The following is a 23,623-nucleotide window of genomic DNA, read 5'->3' as shown; positions in this document are numbered from 1 at the left end:
GAGAGAGGGAGGGAGAAAATTTTGCAACTCAAAGTCCTGTAAAATTGGATGCTAAAATTGTCTTGACATGTAGTTGAGGGGAAAAATACTACTAGAGAATAGAGATAGAAAGATGTGCACTACCTAAAAAAATATTCATTAAGCTATATATTTTTTTTCTCTTTGTCACAAGGGAGTCTTTCATAGTGGTGTTGGGTAGCAAGTTTCTTTCTCTTCTTAGAATGTATTTAGGAATTCCCATACTACCACCATAGTAAGCTAGGTGACTCAGTGGATAGGAGCCAGGAAGACTCATCCCTCTGAATTAAAATACAGCCTCATACACTAGCTGTGTGACCCTGGACAAGCCACTTAACCCTGTTTGCCTCGGTTTCCTCACCTGTAAAAGAGATGGAGAAGAAAACCATAAACTGCTCTAGTACCTTTGCCAAGAAAACCCCAAATGAGGTCATGAAGAGTTAACATGAATGAAATGACTGAACAACAAAACCACCACTAACTGTACACATGCTTATGAATGATTGTAATATCAAGGCAAATTGCATTAATAAAACTTGTATTTATTTTTAAAGTTTAACTGATCTCTTTTGTTTTTATATTTTTTCTTAGTATATATCTTAATAAAACGAAGTAAAACAAATAAGCAAAGCTAATAATAGTGACATCATCTGATAATTTGTGTAACATATGACATTTGTAGCACCCTCTACCTCTCTGTTTTAAATTGTTTCCCTTATTTAACAGAAATATATTTCTCTACGTCCCATTCCTCACCCAACTGAAAACAAAAATAGAAACCACAAATTCCTTATAAAAATAGGCATAGTCAAGAAGAACAAATTCCCTCATTGACAGTATGCAAAAAATATAGATGTCTCATTCTACATCCTAAAGCCAACACCTGTCAGGAAATGAATAGTATATTTCATTATCAGTTCTCTGCAATCATATATGTCATTGTATTGATTATTCATCTGGTGGCATAGCAGATAGAGTGCTATAGGCCTGTAATCAGAAAGACTTGAGTTCAACCTGGCCTCAGACATTTATTAGACATTTGACCAAGTCACTTGATTGTCATTTGTCTGAGTTTTCTGAACTGTAAAATGGGAATCATAATAACCCCATTATTCCAAGGTTATTATGAGGATCCAATGAGATAGTATTAATTAAAGCACTTAGCACACTGGCCTGGCACCTAACAAATGCTATAAAAGTGCTTATTCTCTCTGCCCTGCCTCTTTTTTCATGATTCTTACATCTTTCAAATTTGTTTTCTTTGAATTGTTTCTTATTATTTTTCTCCTAGTTCTACCTATTTCATGCTTTAACCATTTATAAAAAAATCTTCAAAATTGTTCATTTTTATAATATTGATGTTATAGTAAGTCTTGTTATTCTGGTTATCCTTATTTCACTCTTCATCAGCTTGTATAAATCTTTCCACATCCCTCAAATTATCTATTTTTTCATTTCCTACAGCACAATCATATTCACATGTCACAATTTTATCCAATCATTCCTGAATGGATGGGTATCCTTTTAGTTTCCCAGGTTTTTATTGTATCACAAAAAGATGCCATAGATTTTTTGGATATGTAGGACCTTTTCCTTTTTTCTTTGATCTCTTCTGGGTATAGACCTAGAAATAGTCCACCTGGGTCAAAGGGCATATGCATTTTTTAATAATGTTTTGTGTATAAATTCAAATTGTTTTCCAGAAAGGAAACTCAGGCTACTAGAGCCAAATGAAAATGATTCAAATAATTACTAATTAGAGAAATACAAATAAAAACAATTCAGTGATTCTACCTGACACCCATCAGATTGGATCTCTTTGTAGCCTAACCCTGGAGACTCTGAATGCTTTTAAGGAACAGGTAAATCCCTATTTACAGACAAGCATATAAGAAAGGATTTTGTTGGAATTTTCGATTGATATCCTTAGTCCATTTATTGCTTGGGAAATAGATCTTATTCTTATAAATTTGAATCAGTTCCAAGTTGGAAATGAAATGAGTGAGAAACTTGCGGCAAAGATTTTTTTCTTAGTCAATTATTTTCTCTTTTCATCTTACCTTTACTAGATTTATTTGGATAAATTTATTTTTAATTTTGTGTAATCTTTTCATTATTTTTCTGGGGAATCTTGACCTTTTTTGCCTCCATATGAAAGGAAAACACTTTTTAAAAAACTTCAAAGAAATAAAAGATATAGGCCTTGCTTGAAATACTGCCTCAGTTCTAGCTCTCTGGGAAAAGAAATCATGTATAAAATTTCCTCATGATCTCCCTTAGATCTATAGTAAGTCAAGTATATCTATTTGGGTCTCTTTTTAGCATCACCCTGGAGGTTCTGAATACTTTTAGATAACAGGTAAATCCCTAGTTACAGACATGCATATAAGAAGGGGTTTTGAGAAGGCTAAGAGACATAAGCAGTCTGGAAGGAGGGAGAAAATTCCTTTTGAATGAAGGTTGCCGATACCCTGGGGAAATTATGCACAAAAGAACAGAAAGATGTAGCATGAGCCAGCTTGGCTCCTAGATGCAATATTAGCTAACTGTTCTTCCACCAGAAGGAGGAAATAGATCCACATAAAGCACATGAAGTAATAAAAGGCTGATGTTTAGGAAGTAATAAATTAGATTAGCAGCATTCCCATTGGATTGAGATTGGAAAGGGAAGAGATCTGGGGCTGAAAAAGAATGTATGATCATTGCAAGTTTTTATTTTTATCACTTTCAGTTAGTACATCACTATATTTTACTGGGCACACTGAATCCAATGTGAAGCGACATGACCCTTAATAGACATGTGGACAACAACATAGAATGAGATTGGAGAAAAACAATAAGCAAAAAGTAGCTATAGTGATGGAGATTAAAGAAAAGGGGAAAAGAAGACTTTTTTGAATTGGAACTAGCTAAGCATATAAGATAAGTTAAAATGAGGATCAATTATCTTGAAATTTGAAGGGCAAGACAGAAAGGAATAAATCTGTTACATCAGAGATAGGAAAAAAAATCTATGAATAGGAGTTATGAATAGATGTAGTTAGAGGATTTTTCTAAAGGTTATACTTTTCCCTTCTTATATAATTGGCTTTGAAGTGACATCCAGGTCGACATGTCCGGGTTAAGAGCCACCTTTTGGCATCAAACTTTTCTAATCCCTGACAGCAGCTTCTGGTGCCTCCTCCCAGGTCAATTACCCTGCATTTATTTTATATATACTTACATAATTCCTTGTGTGAGTGTTGGGGGGGGGATAAGATGGTCAGGATGACTTATAATGGGCTATAGCTGGGCATGCACTCTGATCTACCGGAGGTGTTCCAGTCCAGTAGATGGAGAGCTTGCTTCACTGATTGTCTCCCCTGATGGAAACATGTTGTGTCCTCTGATTGAATGTAAACTTTCTGAAGTCAGAGGATGTTTCTTTTTTTGTTGTTCTTTCTGTCCTAAGCACCTAGTGTAATTCCTGGCATACAATTGACATTGATTGATTGATGTAAAATAAGCAGAAGTTAAGCAAGGGCAGATTTGGGAGTCATCTGCATGGAGGTGATAATTGAAGCCAATGGAGTAGAAGAGACCTTCAAGGAAAACAGCTGGGAGTGTAGCTCTTTTCTAAATCATAGGAACAAATTTTCTTCCAATGCACCAAAGGCTTATCTGTATTGTATGATGGAAAGGAAAAAGCACTGGACTGAGTATCAGAAGTCCAAAGATCTGTCCCAGCTCTGCTGCTGAGAACCATGTGACCTTAGGTAAGTCACCTAAGGCAAGTGTTCCAGCTCAGTCTCCTCATCTGTAAAATGAGGGAAATGGACTAGATTCTACTTAAGGAGGTCCCATTTAACCACAGAGTTCTGTAATTTTGTGATATTATCATCAATCCATGGTTACCAGTAAATCTAAGACAGACCCTAGGTGTAGCCAGGGCTGTTGGAGCACAATCTCCACTATATAGCTTTACGTATGAGGCATATGATGCAGTCAAAAAAGTTCTAAGAAGACTCGTTATGGATCTTACCTCAGATACATATTAGCTGTGTGAGCTTGAGCAACTTTTAATCTCTCACAGCCTCAGTTTCCTCATTTGTAAGATGAGGAGGTTGGACTAAATATCCTCTTATGTTCCTTTAAAATTTCAATCTATAACCAACTTTAAAATTATATAATGTTATTATAAATATATTATAATACATGTAATTGTAATACAATATGGCAATATTATATTATAATTGTAATATTGTATATCATATATTTATATTTTTGTTTTTACATGACTTTCATTTCCCATATCCCACCCTGCTTCTCTCTCCAGTGTACCATCCCTTGGAATACCTAATGGTGGGTGGTGGATGGAGAGGAGTAAGATAGAATATAGGAAAGGATCAGGATTAGGGAGAAGTGGGAGGAAAGAGGAGAAGAACAAAGAGGAGGAGATGAAGAGGGGAAAGGAAGAGAAAGAAAAAGAGGATAAGAAGGAGGAAGAGGCAGAGGAAAAGGAGAAAGAGGAGGAGGAAGAGAGGAGAAGAAGAGAGAAAAGATGAGGGATAAAGCAGGTCACAAAAACTAACCCATATAGTAACCACATTTGATAGTCTATACAATGTTTCACCCCCGCTGTCCTTTGGCCATCTTTTCTTTATGTTATTTAGCATATGGATCCCACTCATTTTAAAGTGTTGGTCTCACAGTTACCTCTTTAACATGAAATAAGATGATTTGTTGGGAAAATCACACAGAGCACAGGCATGGGATAGCTAGAATTTCATTGTGGCAGAAGGCCCAAATCAAGCAGGTATGTATTTCATTCCTAAGCGACATGCTGTTCTTCAAAGCTTGACACCAGAGAAGATAGGCCATTTATCTATGTGAGTTAATTTATCACTACACAGTTCTTAGAAATAATAGACACTGGATAAATAATATGGGATGAATATCAAGGTAGCTCCTGTAGGTCTAAAAATCCATTGATTGGTTCCCTTGAAAATAACATACAGAAATTGTGATGGCCAATTTTGTGGTTTCAAAGAACAGTGATGTGGATTTTGCCTTCAATATATGAGTGAAATATCATCCCCATGTCCCTTTCTACTTAAACTACTTTCTTGAGGATATAATTTATCTTTTCCTCTCTTGGCTCTTTTCTTATAAAAATCGTTGATCAGCTAATGTTTTGTACTACTGCTCAATCTGACAATTCTTAGAGGTTTCTCTAATTTTGTTCTGGCTCTAGGTAAATCCAGGGTCTGTTAGCTTGATTTTTCAAAACAACTTTGATAGGAGTATTTCAGTATAAATGATTTCATTTAAAACTCTATGTACTTTATTTTATGCATTTAAAATATTTCCCCCTCAGGGACTTGTCAAAGTGTAGTGCAAAAGAAGGTTAAAAACAAATGAACCAAAAAACTGTTGACTAACTGAGGGCATGCTGGAGGTGTCTAATGTTATCTGCATGGCTGTCAACCAGTCTGGTTCTAATTTGTCTACAAATCCAGAGAAAACATAGTTCTTGGAAGCAAGGTTCCTAGAACCCAATACATTTGGAAGCATGGAACAATGGTGAGACCACCGCACCTGAAGACAGGGAGATCTTGGTTCAAATCTCATCCTTAAACACATCAGCTAACTGACTGAGCAAGTCACTTAAGCTCCTTTTGCCTATTTTCTTGTCTATAAAAGGAGGGAGTTTGACAGGATTGCTTCTAAAATTCCTTCTAGTTCAAATCTATAATCATATGAACATTTTTTGAAGTTACAGTGCTAACTAAGCAATGGAGAGCTGTTCTAAAATGGCTTTAATCAGGTTCAATCTAAGAGACCTAGGGTCACCTGTCCTTTGATGGAGGAAAACCAAATCCCTTGATTTTCCCTAAAAGTGACATGATCTCTTGAGGGTCCTCCAGATATCCTAAGGGTAACCTAGAGCAATAATGACATACCTCAAAGCTGAATTATATCTCCAGGCCTGCAGAATCAAATTGATCACTGGGAGATAAGAAAGAAGGCAGCTATATTAATCTTGCCATTTGTCCCATTCTTGTATTTCTAGGCTTGTGTAGGTCAGTGATGTAATGTGAGAAACTGCTATAAGAATTTTATAATGTACATTATATTATCTAGCACCCTGAGAGACATTTTTTTGCTTCTTAAATGCATGGGTTCTAATCACTCTACCCTTCCCTGATAAAAGTTTCCATTACCTATTTTTCTTATTCATAGATTTTGAAAGAACCCCAGTGGGCTCTTAAATAACTAATCTGTATCTCCAAGTACAGTCCTGCACCTTTTAGTAAATAGTACCAGTTGCATCTCAGAATTCTCATTGTATTTCATTTAATGTGACTGAATCCCTTATGCATAAGAAAATGTTCTAAATACATAATCAGTACCTGCCTGGGGCCAACATTTCTGGAAGCATCCTTTTCTGGGGAGAGAACATCCCCTATGAGCAGGAAACATACACTTTCCAAAAAGACTTGGGAAATCCCTGTCCATCTTTCTTTTTTCCCTCATGGCTGAGTTTTTCATTACATACTATGGGTTATTAAGGGCATAACTCAGAGAGCAGCATGGCAGATTTTAACTTGGAGAAGTATAAACTATTGGTTGTCAGCTCTATTCTCTCAGCTCATGCCACTTGGCCACCCAGTCCATTTTTACCATTTGTTGCCAAGTGTGAGCACACAAAGGATTAGATCACACATGCAACTGACAAACCCTCTCCTGCAGTGCTGTAGATATCAGCACTATAATCACCTCGACGATAAAAACCATCAATCTTGCTCTGGAGTTATAATTCTTCCTTTCTCCTTCCTTCAATCTTCCTTTTAGCCACATACTCAGGAACATCCAGTCACCTCCACAAATTTCCTCAGCTATTAATGAGTGTCTTTGTAAAGACACCTAAGTGAAAGCTTGGTAGAAGTTTGCCCTTAGGTTGGGTAGCATTAGGGTTGCTAATCATCCCTTCTCAATCATGATGGAAGAAAGGAAGGACACATCTTTAAGTGATAGCAAGAAAGAACTTAGGTTGGAAGGTTGGGACATTTTCAGTCTACAAGGTAAATGGAATAATGGGGTTACTGGAAGTTTTCCACTTTTAATATTTTACTTTTATATGTTTTGTTTTTGTTTCACTTTTAATATTTTAAAGGATAAGTTGACCAGTGGTTCTACAGAATTTTTATCCTATGGGATCAACTCCATGAATAGTTTCATAAATGGGCATACCCACTAACAAACATTTAAAACATGCAGAATTTCTTAAAGTAATAACCTCTAACCCATCATCTGGGAAGAAGCAGAGTAGAGAATATTTTGTCTCAGATTTTTTTTTGACTGGCTGCCCTTGAGGTAGCTGCAGGGTCATTGTATGGGGTTCTTTTTATTAAATGGCTCATCTTAATAAATAAGCAAACTTAGTCTTAGATTGTTGGCTGTGGATAAAATAAACAATATGTCTTACACACAGAAAATATAGGAAAAAAGGAAGTCAAACTGTAAGTGATCCCAGAGATCATTTTGTTCTATGAAGTTTGTATTTAGTCAAAAGGCCACACTTAAGGACCTAGAGTGCCACATGTGGCCTCAAGGCTGCAGGTTCCCCGCCCCTGATAAACCAATCTCCCCATTTTATGGAAAAGAAATAACTAAAGGCCTTAAAATAATAAATATATATTACATGGACATACTATACATATATACACATACATATGCATATATGGTATACACACATTTATATACTTTATATATACAAAATATATTTCAAATATATGTAATGTTATTTTGAATCCAGTGAGGGAATTAATATGCCTATTTGATGGAAAGTCCGTATTATATATATTTTTAAAAATATGAACAATGTTTAAGTTGTTATAGTAAATAGACTCTTACCATTACATTTTTCAAGTGGTGGGTAGGGAAGGAAATAAGCACTGTTCTTATTATAAGCACTTTACAAATGATATTTCATTTAATCCTCACAAAAGCCTGGGAGTTAGGTGCTGTTATTGCCATTTTACTGTTGAGGAAAACTGAGGCAAACAGGTTAATGACTTGTGTAGGGTCACAGTGAGAAAGGGTCTGAGGTCATATTTGAATTCAGGCCAGACTGACTCCAGGGCCAGCACTCTATCCACTGTGCCAAGTAGCTGCCAGACATATGAATGGTGTAATTAATATAATGTGGAGTTCCACAAAATCTTTTGACTTTGGAAAAGGAGTCCTTCCTCTCCTCTCTCATGTCTGCATAGGGTGGGGCAGAGGTGTTCTGGAACCAGCTTGAACAGGCTTAGATAACTGGACCGTCAAATTTTCAGTGTGGCCTTTTATACTTGGAAAAAGCTTCAAATGCTACAATGAGGACTTTATTTATTTGTTGTTGATTGTCTAGGTTTAAGAAAATAATAGAGAAAATGTTAATAATGCAGATTATGATTAAATGTTGTGTATACTTTCATTAATAGGTATATATCTATAGGTATACGTCTATAGCTATATATCTATATCTACATCTATATGTAGATGCATATCTATATAGATATATCTCTGTATAGATATGTATCTATATCTATGTATAGATATAGAGAAAGATATATATATGTATATGTAGATGTATATAGATTTATGATGTGTATAGATTTATATAGATGTATATCTACATGTCCATCTACATATGCATAGACATAGACAAGTACTTATAGATGTACAGACAGATGTATAGATATAGTGGCTCAGCATTTACCAGTATGCCCCTGGGTAGGAAGCTGTACATATTGAACACTATATAGGGTCAGACTTTTTTGATGTGTGAGTAGTTTTGCTGAACTGTCTCGTTCCTTTTTTATTCTTTACCGTAAGGGATGGCTAGCTCTCTAGGAGAAAGTGAAGAGAGGAATATATTGGAAAATTTAGGTGAGATTAAAAACAATCTATTTTAAGGGGAGGGGGAGTTCATACAACAGTAGGGTCGGAGCCAGAAAGGACCTCAAAGTCCAACCTCTCTTATTTTACAAATAACGAAACTTAAGACCAATGAGTGAGTGATCTGTCAAAAGTTCTCAACGATAGTAAGGTTCAAAGGTCAAACTTCAACCTAGGTCCCTTTGCCTCTAGTGGCAGTAACATATCCACTGTACCATTCCTTAGACTATGATAAGTTGAGAGCTACTCATTAAGAAATATTCTTGCCTAAAAGGGGATGATTTGAAGAGTAGAAGGTATCCCATAGCCCAACCAAACCACACAAAGTTAGATTTAAAACACACCTAACAAAACCCCTAACTCTAGTGCAAAGACGAAAATCTATCTGGAAACTCTGCCACCAAAGCCACAAAAATCTGATCATGATAAAGAGGGATAATTACCCATTGCGAAGAAAGGGATCCCCAGGAGGGTGGAATTGTATTTTCCATCAGTGATGAAGAATATCCCTGCCGCAGTTACACTGGAAATGCAAACTGTCAGCACACCCAGGAGGCCCAGAAAAGGCTTGCTCCGCAAGCAGTCTTTCATTGAGCTGGAGAGGGTGGCTGTGGTCAAGATCAGCATGAGGCTTACCAGGATCTTGCTCCTGGCCAGGATGCTGGTCTTATGAAAGTCTCTCCAGAGGCTAAAGGATGCTAGAGAGAACAGCTGGAAGTCCTGGTGCTCTTCTTGCAGCTTCCGCATCAGTTTGCAGAACTCACTCTCCCACTTCTCCCCAATGAGGTCTTGGGTGGCAGAGCCATAGGTCTGGAGGTAGTAGGTGATTTGAATGGCTCTGGCTGACTTGACCCGCTGGTCTTTGCTGTTGGGCACATCGACACCACCCAGTTGGTGTCCAATAAAGGTACTCCTCCCATCCTTGGAAACACAAAAGGAGATTCAGGTTATGGTGGGGCATAGCATAGCACACATTCCAGACTTCAGGTTCCTTATGCTAAGCGAAAGAGTCCATTAGATTGTGAGCTCCCTGAGGATCAGAACTATCTTTCGCCTTTTTTTGTAACCACCATTCTTGGCCCATAGTAGGCATTTAATAAATGTTTATTGACTGAATGACCATTAAAGACTGAATGCAAAACTAATTGGGAACTCATCCAAATGACACGGAGTCAACTGAGGACTAGAAAGTAAACTGAACCCCCTTTTAAATTAATATGGAATATACCATGCAGTATTATCTATCACAAAAGACATCTGCAAAGCCACAATCCTCACTTCCCACCACCCACATGCACATTAATAACTTCACAATCATACCACACTTCCATCCCCTAACACCTTTCTTCTTTGGGAGCCAAATGTAAACTTCTAGAACAGAGCACTACATTCCCTGACTCTTAATTCCATCTAATATGAAGAATAAACTACTTGTCTGAGAGTTGAACTCAATTCAAGTTCCACCTCTGGTACATACTGAGTTGGGTAAATCACTTGATTTTTCAGTGTACTGGGTAGCTTTCTAAGATTGTATGCTGTAGTAAAGGGTGCTGACATCCATAAAAACAACTATGGAGTCTGAATGCAGATCAAAGCATACTTTTTCACTTTTTTGTTTTTTTCTTTTTTTGTGGAATTCCCTTTTGTTCTGATTCTTCTTTCACATAACTAATGTGGAAATGTGTTTAATATTATTGTACATGTATAACCTATATCAGATTGCTTGATATCTTGTGGAGAGAGGAGGTGAGGGAGAAAAAAAATTTGAAATTAAAAATCTTATAAAAGTAAATGGTGAAATATATCTTTACATGTAATTGGAAAATAATACTATTAAGTGAGAAAAAAAGAAAAGGGTGGTGACCTTCATCTGTAGAAACATATTTCTCAGCCAGGCAGTTCCCTCTAACAATAAAATCACAGACCTAGTCCTTGTCATCAGAGATCATGGTATAAATTATTAGCAACCAAGAAGATTCTGGAAAGATGGTGGAACACGACAGAAAATTCCAAACTCTTAAGATTTTCCCCCACATAAGAGTTAAAATAGCAACTTAGGGTGAACAAAGTGTGAGTAAAAATAAATACAAATGAGGGGAACAACCCAGGTCTTCCTGGGACAATTTCAGATCAGAAGAAAAGTCTTAGGCCAAGGTTTGGTCCCCATTAAGAGTTAACACCTCCAGGCTAGGTTCCACTTAAACAACAAGCATTAAATCCTGGGGTTAGTTGGCTTGAGGGGCTACATAGGCCCAGCCACAGGAACTTTTATCCCAGGGAAAGTAAGGGTAATTGGGAGTCTGAACCAGGAAGACTGAGGAAACCTCTTGTGATAGTAATGGCAATTAAAGATTCCCCTGTATTGGCTTGGTTTTCAAACTGATTGTGTTAAAACCCAGAGCTTGTTAATCCCACCTGTGGGATGGACTTGTTGATGTGAAAAGAAAGTCCTGAACTGGGAGGAACTGGTGACATAGATTTGGAGAGACAAGAGAGAGGCAGAAGAACTTTTTGGAAGCAGCACCCACGTGGAGGCAGAGAGAGAGACTGAGAGGATTGTTGAGTGCCTCTTTGAATCACCCTGGACTTTTGAGACCTGCCCCCTGAGCTGCCAAGGACTGAGGAGACATGGCTGTTTTGCTGGTACTTTGTCTGTTTTGATATTTTGCCAGATTTGTCCACTAGTGAAAGACAGTCCTTTTGTTGAAGAAGTCCTGGAACCTGGCTGTTGGCTAAGAGATCCTGAGACTGTCCTGCAGACAGAGAGTGAATACTGTCCACTGGTGAAGGACAGTGCTGTTGTTGCAGGGGTCTGGGAACCTTTCTGTTGGTTCAGAAGCCCTGAAGAAGGATTTTCTTGTTGTATGGCTAAAGAAATCCTGGGAGAGGGTTTTGCTAATGTTTTCAGGGGTTCTAGGACTGTTCTACAGACAGAGGATGAATTAATGAAGGGACTGGCAATGTATCTTGTGGCCTTGCTAAGCCTTGTCTCCCCAGGAACTAAGATTGCTGAGAACTTGCCTCGTGTCAAGATGAAGCAAAGACCTCCATTTGGGTATTAAGTGCTGTGCTTAAAATTGATGTAACTCTGGGGTAGATTCAATTGTGATCCAGGGGTGGGGAACTTTTGACCTTTTTGTGTTCTATGGTTGAACAAGTGAATGTACTTTACTTATGTTTGGAAATTAATCTCCATTTGAGAAGAGGCGCTTTGTGGTGGACTAAATGAAGGTATAGCCTAGGGGTGGAGAAGTATTTAGACCAGGGACTTTGTAATTGATTGAATGATCGGAAGGTCCTGGGGTGGGGTAGGCCTTGGAGATTATTTAATCACACTTAGTAAATGCTGTATTTTGAATGATGTCATGTTTTGACCTTCTCTGTTCTTGGTTTGTCACTGAATAATTTGGAGAGCACCTATGCTGGTATTCTGAACCTTGGGAAGTTGCCTTTCCTTGGTGTTACAGTACACCTCTGCTGACAAGGAACACCAGACTCAGCTTTGCTGTGAAGATTGGCAGGGGCAAGAAGGAAAGAGCACACAACCAGTGAGTGCAAAAGTAGTGGAGCAGAAATCCCCTGCCTGTGGGCTTGGAGGTTTGGCTTTGGTTCCAGGCTATCAGGAAGAACTGAAGATCTGGAGCCAGAGGTACCATCTTCCATACCCCAGAGCTAGAGGTGATGACAAAAATCAAGCTAATACCACAAAAAATGCACAGCAAAGGAGAAAGAATTGAACCATAGAAAGCTATTTTGGGAATAGAGAAGACAAGAGTTCATCTTCAGAGGAGGATATTGAAGTAAAAGACCTCCAAAGTGTAATGTCAAATGATGGTCACCTGTCCAAAAAGAATTCATAAAAGATATTAAAAAATACTTTAAAAATCAAATGACAGAGATAGAGGAAAAATTGAGAAAAAAAAGAATAATTCAATAAAAATAAGAAGATTATGAAAGAAATGTCAACCAATTAGAAAAGGAGATCCAGAATCTTAAGGAAGATAATGACACATTAAAAATCAGAATTGGGCAAAGTGAAACCCAGTGAAATTATAAGAGATTAAGAAATAATTAAACAAAATATGAATAATGAAAAAATAAAAGAGAAAGTGAAACATCTTACAAGAAAACCAACAGATTTGGAGAATAGATCAAAAAGAAAAAACATAAGATAATCAGAATAGCTGAAAGTTATGATAAAAATATATCTTGATACAATAAAACAAGAAATAATTAAATAAAATCATCCTGAAGCATTAGAACAAGGTGGGGGTAGTAGAAATAGAAATAGACAAAATGCATAAATCACCACTTAAAAGAGATCCTATGAGGAAAACTAATAGGAATATCATAGTCAAATTCCAAAACCTCCAGCTCAAGGATAAAATATTAAAAGCATCAAGATTAAAATAATTTAAATATCATGGTGTCACAATTAGAATCACACAAGTTCTAGCAGTGGAGACATTAAAGGACCACAAGTCTTGGAACACTATATATCAAAGAGCAAAAGAACTGGGGGTCCAGCCAAAAATATCATACCCTGCAAAGTTAAGCTTTATCCTGAATGAAATAAAGGACATTTGATCAACTCTCAGACTTTCAAGACTTTGCTAACAACAAACAAATCAAGCAACCAACCCAAAGAACCTGAAATTAATTGATTTGACATACAAGAGTCAAGAGAAATATAACATACATACCAAAGATTGATTATAAGCGATTCATAAGGAACATTGTTTACTTTTATATATGTAAAATATAAAATATCTAAGATTCTTATTAGTAATTGGGTAGTTCATAAAGATTGGTTCATAAACCTGAATTTGATATGAATTTTAAAAGTAAAACCATTTAGGAACAGTTAAAAAGAGTAATTATTTTATATAAATGAGGTGTAAGAGGGAGAATCGATACAAAGGAATCAAATGGGGGAGAAGGGCTGGTAGTTCTTGATAACCTACTTTCATCAGGAATGGGTTTAAGAGGGAACAATGCACATATATTTAGAAGAGTATAAAAGTCTTCTATATTTAGAAGAAATAAAATAGTAGGGGCATAGGGAGGGGGAAGAGGACAAGGGAGGTATCTTTAGCAAGAAGGATGAAGGTATAGGTAAAAGGGTCTTTAGACTTATGGGAATGGGAGGATAGGGGAGGGACACTTGGAGGGGAAGTAGGCAAAAATAGGAGGACAAGGAATCAGGTAGAAGTAAAGCAGAGGAGGCAGGAAGGATAGGAAACAAGAGATATGCACCAACATAAAGACAAATACCAGGAACAGAATTTGTTTGGGGAAGCATATGTCTATATATGTATGTATATATTTATATGTGTATGTGTATGTTTATAGCTATAGAATAACATATACAAAATTAATTGTATACTTCTGTGGGGAGGGAGGAAAAATAAAGAGTAAAATAACAAAGTGCACAACAATGCACAAAAGAAAACTTACAAGGAAGCAAAGAAAAAATGGATAGTTCTCTGCACAGCACCTATTATTTATCATACAGGCTTTCTTGAAATGAAAATTTATTCTTACATATTTGGAAACCTTTCTTATCTTCTTCAATGCACATGATATGCTTTTTCTTTATTACTTTTATTTAAGTTTTTGATATGTTTTTTATGATATGTTTTTGTTTCTTTTCTCTATTCTATATTTGTGTTCTGGCTTTTGAATATATTAACACCATCAGCAACCTAACAATTAGTTAATACAGTAGTCTATATTTTCATGACTTAATGAAAGCATTTTTATTTAGCCATGTACACAAAAGGAGAATCATACTATGGACATACAAGTAGGTCTCACAAACATATTCTTTCTTGTGGTGGACTATGGTCAGCCAATTTATAGCCTTACAACTATGTTAAGGAGATCAAGAATAAACTGAAGATTGTACAGCATAGAAAGATGAATGGGGGGGCAGAGCCAAGATGGCAGCATAGAAGCAAGAAAGCTCCCTATGCTCCCCCCATAACCATCTCAAATAACTATAAAATATGACTCTAAACAAATTTTAGAGCTACAGAACCCATAAAGTGACAGAGAGAAACAAATTTCCTGCTGAAGGCAGCCTAGCAGGCCCACAGAGAGGGTTCATCACAGCATGCTGGGTGCCAAGACCAGCATGTGGAGCCCGAGGTTTTAGCCCCAGGGCAGCCCTGACTAGCAGCTGCAGCTGACTTCAGGAGAGTAGATTAGCAGCAGCAGTGGTTTCTAGAATTATCAACCCATAAATGCCAAAGAAAAAGTGAGATGTCGGAGTAGAACTCTGTTGGAACTCGGGGGTATGGAGGAGTGGGTCCAGCCCCTGCCACAGAGCTAGAAGTGGCAGAGGTATGGCACCCTGCATCTGCCTCCATGTGGATGTTTCAGAGCTCCTGGCCTACAGATTGTAGGGGGACCAAGTAACCATTCTGAGGGTAATTCATCTTGCTTTAACCTGCCTGGATGTGGATTGCAGTCTTGGGTGGTAGTCCTGGGGTTTGTGACCAGGGAGCCAGAGTTTGTGGGGGCTGCAGAGATGGTGTCCTCCTAATAGCTCCAGCAGCTGCAAAAACCCCAGTGATTTGGGAAAAAGCTCTCCCCTCTGGAAGCAGAGTTCTACTGTGGCAAAGAGCTCAAAAGTCAAGTAATTGAGTGGCAACATGAGCAAGCAAAGGAAGCAAAGCAAGCACAGAAATCCAACTTCAGATTCCTTTTTTGGGGACAAAAAGGAACAAAGCATGGAATGGGACAATGAACTCAGAACTCCTGCACCAAAAGTTTCCAAGAAAAATATGAATTGTTTACAGGACATGAGGAACTCAAGAAGGATTTTGAAAATCAGAGAAGTGGAGGAAAAATTGGGAAGATAAACAAGAATAATGCAAGAAAAACATGAAAAGAAAGTCAACAACCTGAATAAAAAAAAACAATTTAAAAATAGATTAACTCAAATGGCAAAAGAGGCCCAAAAAGCCAATGAGGAGAAGAATGCCTTAATAAGCTGAATTTTCCAGATGGAAAAAGAATTTCAAAAGCTCACTGAAGAGAATCATTACTTCAGAATTAGATTAGAGTAAATGGAAGCTAATGACTTTATGAGAAATCAAGATACCATTTAACAGATCCAAACAAACAAAAAAATAGAAGGAAATGTGAAATATCTCTTTGGAAATACCACTGACCTGGAAAATAGATCTAGGAGAGATAATTTAAAACTTATTGGACTACCTGAAAGCCATGATCAAAAAAGAACCTAAAAATCATCCTTCCAGAAATTCTCAAGGATATTTGCCCTGATATTTTAGAACCAGAGGTCAAAATGGAAATGGAAAGAAATCACCAATCATGTCTTGAAAGAGATCCCAAGGGGCAGCTAGGTGGTATAGTGAATAGCACACCAGCCCTGGAGTCAGGAGGACCTGAGTTCAAATCCAAACTTAGACACTTAACACTTACTAGTCATGTGACCTTGGGCAAGTCACTTAACCCCAACTGCCCTGCTCTCCCCCCTCCAAAAAAAAAGCAAAAAGAAAAAGATCACCAAAAGAAAACTCCGTGGAATATTATAGCCAGGTGCCAGGGGTTCCCAGATCAAGGAGAAAATATTACAAGCAGACAAGAAAAAACAATTTGAATATTATGGAAATACAATCAGGATAACACAGGATCTAGCAGCTTCTACATTAAGGGATGAAAGGGCTTGCAATAGGATATTCCATAGGTCAAAGGATGATGACCTACCCAGGAAAACTGAGCATAATGTTTCAGGGGAAAATATGGTCATTCAATGAAATAGGGGACTTTCAAGCATTCTTGATGAAAAAAAAACAGAGTTGAATAGAAAATTTGACAGTCAGATACAAGAAGCATGAGAAGGTACACAGGGAAAAGAAATAACATGGAACTTATCAAAGTTGAAGTATTTATATGCCTACATGGAGAAACAATGGTTGTAACTTAAGAAACTTTTCTCAGTATGAGAATAGTTGAAGGGAATACAAATGTATATACATACCTAAATATGTCTATATAGGAGGGTATATGTGTGTATGAATACATATGTGAGTTTGTGTATATATGTGTACAGGTATACATAGAGGGCACAGTATCAATTGAATAGGAAGGGATGATACTTTAAAGGTGAAATCGAGAGGTGAGAGAGGAATATAATGAGAGGAGATGGGGAGAGAAAGAATGGGGTAAATTATCTCTTATGGTAGCAGCAAGGGATAACTGTTACAATGGAGGGGAAGAACAGGAAGGCAAAAGGGAATGAGTGAACCTTACTCTCATTGAATTTGGCTTAGGGAGGGAATGACATACACACTAAATTGGGTATCATGCCCTACAGGGGAGTAGGGGGAAAGAGAATGAGAGGGGGGACAATGGAGGTGAGGGCTGGTTGAGGGGGAGGGTAGTTAGAAGCACACACTTTTGAAAAGGGACAGGGTCAAAGTAGAGAATAGTACAAGTTGGGGGTGGGATAGGATGGAGGGAAATATAGTCAGTCTTTCACTACATATCCACTACGGAAATGTTTTGCATAACTACACATGCACAACCTATATTGAATTCCTTATCTTCCCAGTAAGGGTGGGTGACAAGGGAGGAAGGGAAAGAATCTGGAATTCAAAATTGTAAAATCAAATGTTTAAAAATATTATTATTATTACTATTATTTGCATGTGACTGGGAAATAAGATATGCAGGCACTGGGGTATGGAGATCTATCTTGTCCTACTGGAAAGTTGGAGGGGGGTGGGGAGGATATAGGAGAAAACACATTGGGGAAGGGGGTATACAGTGGGATCACTCTTTTGGGTGGTGGGTAGGGGAAAGATGGGGAGAAAATTTATAACTCAAAATCTTGTGGTAATTAATAATGTAAAACAAAAATAAACATAAAATTTAATTAAAAAATTAAGATAGGGTGAATATCAAAAAAAAGGAAAGAAAGATGAATGGGGAACAGAAAAATATTTAAAGAACTACTAAGATACTGAAAAAGGTCTGGTGACCTGGAACAATAACATAATAGCGATTGAAACATTTTAAGAAAAAAAATACTATAGATATAGGCTAGTTATTCCATTTCCTGCTTTCTTTTCCATGAGAACACCAGAGTTTCTTTAAGTTAGCAATACCAACTCTGCCCATAGGCCTTTGTGGTAATGTCAATCTTTCTAAAAGCACAATTAAGTAAAGTTAGGCCCCTGCTTTTGCAATTAAAAACTCCATCATACCCTCAGCCACATACAGAGTCTACTCTTTCTCATTTCTGGCAAAAAAAAAATCATAAAAAGAAATAAACATTTAAAACATCAAGCTCTTTAAATGCCTGTTGTCATCTACACAAGGGTGAATTTTCAAAACAAGCAATCTCCTTTTCTTGAGTGGTCTTAATGCCAGTAAAGGCAACTAGGTAACACAGTGTAAGTCTTGGATCTGGAATCAAGAAGTTCTGAGTTCAAATCCTACTTCAGACACATACTATCCATGTGATCCTGGGCAAGCTCTCTTATCTATAAAAGGGGAGGGGGGGGGTGGACCTGATGACCTCCAAGTTTCCTTCCAACTCTAAATCTTTGATTCACTGATCTAATTATTGGCATTCATTGGAGAAACCAATATAAGAAGAGTAGGAAAGTCATTAGATGAGAAATTACTTTTACCTATTTTTCACTTTCAGAATATCAGGCTGGTAACATACTTATTTAAGAGAGCTGAAAGGATCTGGGTGAGCACTCCAACAACAGAGATTGCATTACTCCTGTCTTCTCTGCCCTCCCCCCTCCTCATGTCTTAGTAGATGACTTTTATGAATTGCTTTGCCTCCCCCCAAATGAAATAATAATAATCATAAATAATAATAATCTAGTGACCAATTTACTGATGCTGAACTTCTTAACTTGTAGGTAGTCTGCTCTAAGCAATCTATATTGCATATATTGCAACACATTCTGTTGTTGGTCTGGGGCTCAAAGCCCTGTCAGTGGAATACATTCTTCAAAAGTCTGTGCTCTGCTGGCATTGATTTTGAGAATCCAAGGTCATTTCCATGCCATAATGAGGCAGCAACTTAGAATTTTAGCCTAAGTAGCAGAGAATAGTGTGAGGCAGCTAGGTGGTGCAGTGGATAGAGCATTGGACTTGGAATTAGGAAGCTCTGAGTTCAAATCCTGCCCTAGACATTTATTCTCCATGTAGCTTTTTGGGCAAATCATATATGGGCAAGTAATATAACCTCATACCCTTATCTGCAAAACAATGGAGATAATAATAGCACATATTTCCCAGGGTTGTTATGAGAACCAAATGAGATACCAAATGCAAAGAACTTTGCAAGCTTTAAACTATTTTATAAATGTTAGTTATTGTCATAATACCTAAGATTATGAGAAAGAATTTAAATAGAACAAGTTCAAAAATACTTCTAATAAATGCTTCTGAAAGGGTGCTTCCTATAGATTCTAGACATTGGCTTGGAAAGGACCACAGAGACTAATACAGCCCCTTCATTTTACAGATGAGGAGTCTGAAGCCAAGGGAGGTAAAGTTACTAGTCCAATGTTACACAAGTAGCAAGAATCAGAAGTGAGATTTAAAACCAGGATCTTTTGCTTTGTATTAAATGCTGCCTCTTATGCCAAACACATTGTCTATTTTTTCTCCCAAACTCAAAAATAAAGGGGAATTAACACATTATCAATTCTATTCAATTCACCCAATCTAACCAATCCATGTAAAATTTATTATTCTGAGCCAGGACTTAAAAGGTTTGTTTTTTTAACCTCATTTTCTATTAAGGTATCAAATTTTACCCCTTTCTTTCACTCATTCTAACTTTGGGCTCACTTTCTAGCCTTTTCATGTAATTAGCACCAGTGATGGAATTGAGGTCCCATGTGAGTCTTTTTGATTAAGAAACAGCACAGATTTATGAAAAGATTTTTGAATCAAGGGACCAGAGTTCAAATCTTGTCTCTGTGGCTTACTATCTGTGTGACCTTGAGCAAATCACTTCACCTCCTTTGGCCTTGGTTTTCTTATGTATAAAATGAGGGATTTGAACTAGATGTCCCTAAGGTCATTTTCAGCTCTTACATCATGATCCAATGTTATAAATTCTGTAAAATAATGAGGCAAAATGAATATAGATCAATCATAAAGAGAAAGACTGGGCAGCACGAGGAAATTTACTTTGGGGTGCTAAGACTTTTTTTTTTCCTAAATCAAGGTTCTATTTGACCAATTCAGCCTCAGATAGTCAATTCAGATAATTCCCCAGGGAAACATATTTATTTTGCCTAAGTTTTATGGATTTCTCCTTTCCTTCCTCCCTCCCTCCCCCTATCCCATGATCCTTCCCTCCTGTTTTTCCTCCCTCACAGATAATGTGTTTTAGAAACTGTTTTGCCCTTGTGGGTATTTGAAAGGGAAAGTCTCATAAAAGCTTGCACTGTGTCATTCAGTATGTGTTGCTCTGACTGCCTGTACTCATTTTAGTCATCAAAATGATTTCTGAGGGATTTTTACCAAGTGAATGATCTGAAGATTTATGGGTCCCTCAGGAGTCATTTTGCAGATTATAATGGATCTAAGGAAATGCTGATAATACAGTTTGCCAAAAATTCAAAAAAAAATTTTTGGAAGTTTAGACTATATTTAACCTATATTTAGATATAGGTTTTTAAAATAACAGGTCTTTATTGGCTTTGCTTGGGTGCTAAAAACCCTCATTTTGAAGTTATCTGATTTCGTTCCTTTAAAAAAAAACAAAAATTACATCATAAAAGACATCTTCTATATTGTTTTCTAATATCTAAATGGAAGGAGCAAAAATCATCCCTCTTCCCTGAAAACAAACAAATACAGTCCAAGGTTCTTTAAGGTTTTTGAATAAAAAATGCTCCTGAAAAAGTTAGTCTGTTTTGTTTCAGTGTATCCACTCCAATTATTGCAAGAAAGTAAGAATGGGCTTTTCACAAAATCCTTGGAGTACAATCTAAACATTTTTGTAAGGGTTTTTTTGAAGGAGAAACAATATGAAACCACCTAAAACAACTTTACCTAAAGACCTTGTCATTTAAAGGTGCAATAAAATAAATAAATGGAGTTTTTCTTGACTTAAAAGTACAGAAATCCGTATGTAAGGCAGAGTGTCCTCACAGCAAAGTTGGACATGATTTAAAGAATAATCCTCCTAGGGTGTGATTTTTCTTTTCTCTCTTTTTTCCCCCTTTTTCTTTTTAAGACTGGGGCTCCTTATCTTGAGGGGGTTGAAAGTTCATTGTTTACGCAGGGACTGACCCCACTACTGACATTCAAGGGAGCTGTGACCTTAATTTTTCACTACCCAGGTCTGTGTGACCCTTTATGAGCAGAGTGGTTCCTCCTCCCTTGTCAGACTTAATGCTGACATATAATAGCCCCACTTCAGCTCAGAATTCCTGAATTCAGGAGATCACACAGCTTCACCTTCACTGTTCCTAATAGCAAGGATTTTGTAATCCTTGAATAAACCACTACACCTGGCCCTTGGCAGTGATTAAAGGAGCCAATGGTGTTTGAAGGAACCTCACAAGTCATCTTGATCAGCCCTCTTGATTGACAGATGAGGAAAATGAGTCCCAGAGAAATGAAGTGACTTACTTAATATCACACAGAGAGCAATAAACTGAGCTAAGATTAAAATTAAACTCCCTTCGCTCACAAAACAGGATTCTTTCTTTTGAAGAATAATGACTCAATCAATATTTATTACTATTAGTTCTTAATATTAATCAACAATCAATCAGTATTATTAAGTACCTGCTCTATGTCAGATGTTTTGCAAGGTGCTGGGAATACGGGTATAAAGAATGGTCTTATTGTCTTCCAAAATACTTCATTCTCAAATTTTAGATCTAACTCTAAATCCTCTTCTCTTTTTTTTGTCACTAACAAGTCTTTCATTTCACAACTAAAGATAAAAAGTAAATTGTAAATATACCTGACAATATAATGACACAAATTCATAGTAATGAGTCAATGACTATATTAGAGCCTTAACTGAGAGCAGGTTATGGGATTAAAATGTGTGGGGGGAAAAAAACAAACATCAGGCTCCTAAGGGACTAAACAGGAGACTCAAATGAAGGGATTCAGAATAGGAAGGCTGGGGGCTCTGAGACAGATCATAATTTGTCTTAGGGCTGACCCTGTCACTCTGGTCTCAAGAAAACCATCTACATATTTCAAAGACACAAAAGTTAATTCTCTTTTAAGCTGAGATAGCTTGCCTTCCAATTTTCTTGTTGGTGAGGCATATTTAGATAAGTGAACATAATGACTCATTTTTCATTCTACTATCTAAGGAAAACTAAGTTTTCAAACCCTGGGATTTGTATCTTACAACATAAATTCACAGATTTAACCAATAGGTGGGAGAAAGGAGAGGCAGACTGAATACATTTGTTGTAATTTCAGTCTGATTCCTCTTAGTTTTTCAACTCTTTCCTGCCATGGGCAGGAGCAGATTTTCTTGATTCACCATTAGGCTATTTTCACATTCCTGAGAAGCTAGTTCCTATTGTAACACCTGGCTCGCATCACCTGCCACACTTACCAGTTTATTATAAGGCTACCAATGGGTGGAAAGAATGTCTCTTGTATCTTGGTTCACATCCAAAGGAGCTTGGGTATGTACATTTGGAGTATTGTGCTTCCAATACGATTCTCAGCACACTAGGGGAATTTCGGATTCAAAGCAAAGTTCTAAAACCTTACTATTCCTTATTACCCCCTACTTAGGTGACTGGTTTTATTACACACGTGATACTGATGAAAAGAGATAGGGATGAAACAATAAAGGTCAACTGAATGTCTTTGGGGCAAATCCTTTATCTTTCACACCCTCATCCATCCATTCATTAGTTCCTTATAAAACAATTGAGATCAAGCATAAGTCTTAGATGTGCATGTGGCAGAGGCACAATGGAAAAGGAGTGAAGACTACCAAAGACTCTGTGTTTGGCATACTCTCTTCAGCCTTCTACTGTAAAGCACACACTGAGGATGTCACAATGGAAACAACATCAATGGCACAGAGAGGAACAAGAACTAGGTCAAGCAGTTGTCAATATTTCAGTCATCCCTGACTGCAAGGATATAAGGCCTACCGGCCCAGATTACAACCTTGTTTCTTCCTTAAAAGATGGCGTTTGTAAGTTTCTCTAACCAAAACAAATAAACAATCCAAAACCTGGAAGCTACACTGGACCTCAGACAATTCAATTCAATCCCAGTCAACATTAATCTATTAAGCATCTACTAGAAGGGCAATGTAACACAGTAGATATAGAGCCTACCTTGGAGTCAGGAAGACCTGCCTTCATCTTGACTCTGACTCTTAATGCCTTTGTCACCCTGGAAAAGTCACTTGTGATTCCCACATTACACCCCATAGGTGTAATGGGGAAAATAATCTGTAGTACTCAAGAAATGGGGCTATTGTAAGTACTAAATATGACAATGTTGGCAAAATATTGTGTGAATCTCAAAGTGCTATGTGAATCAGCTATTTTTATTAACTTGTTTGTTTCATAGTCTTCATTGTGCTATTCAGAATCATATCCAAGGGGAGACTTGCCACCAATATGCTTTAGAGAGTTTTCTACCTTTAACCAAAAATAAGGGCAGGTTC

At 37.2% G+C, this 23,623-nt stretch overlaps 1 protein-coding gene across 1 annotated transcript in view; it reads right to left on the bottom strand.

Moving 5' to 3' along the window:
* Window positions 1–9,309: 9,309 nt before the first annotated feature.
* Window positions 9,310–23,623, bottom strand: part of PTCHD4 (patched domain containing 4) — an 86,572-nt gene continuing 72,258 nt past the window's right edge. The window contains exon 2 of the mRNA XM_069065756.1: window positions 9,310–9,864. Within this exon, the coding sequence (XP_068921857.1) occupies window positions 9,364–9,864 (501 nt within the window). The 3' untranslated portion in view covers window positions 9,310–9,363. The remainder of the gene's footprint in view (window positions 9,865–23,623) is intronic.

The sequence above is a fragment of the Petaurus breviceps genome, unplaced genomic scaffold (genome assembly GCF_028583685.1).
Source record: "Petaurus breviceps papuanus isolate PSGF00001 unplaced genomic scaffold, PetGlider_PUasm1.0 90701, whole genome shotgun sequence".
In the NCBI taxonomy this organism is placed as follows: Eukaryota; Metazoa; Chordata; class Mammalia; order Diprotodontia; family Petauridae; genus Petaurus; species Petaurus breviceps.
This window is presented reverse-complemented; position numbering and strand designations above follow the sequence as displayed.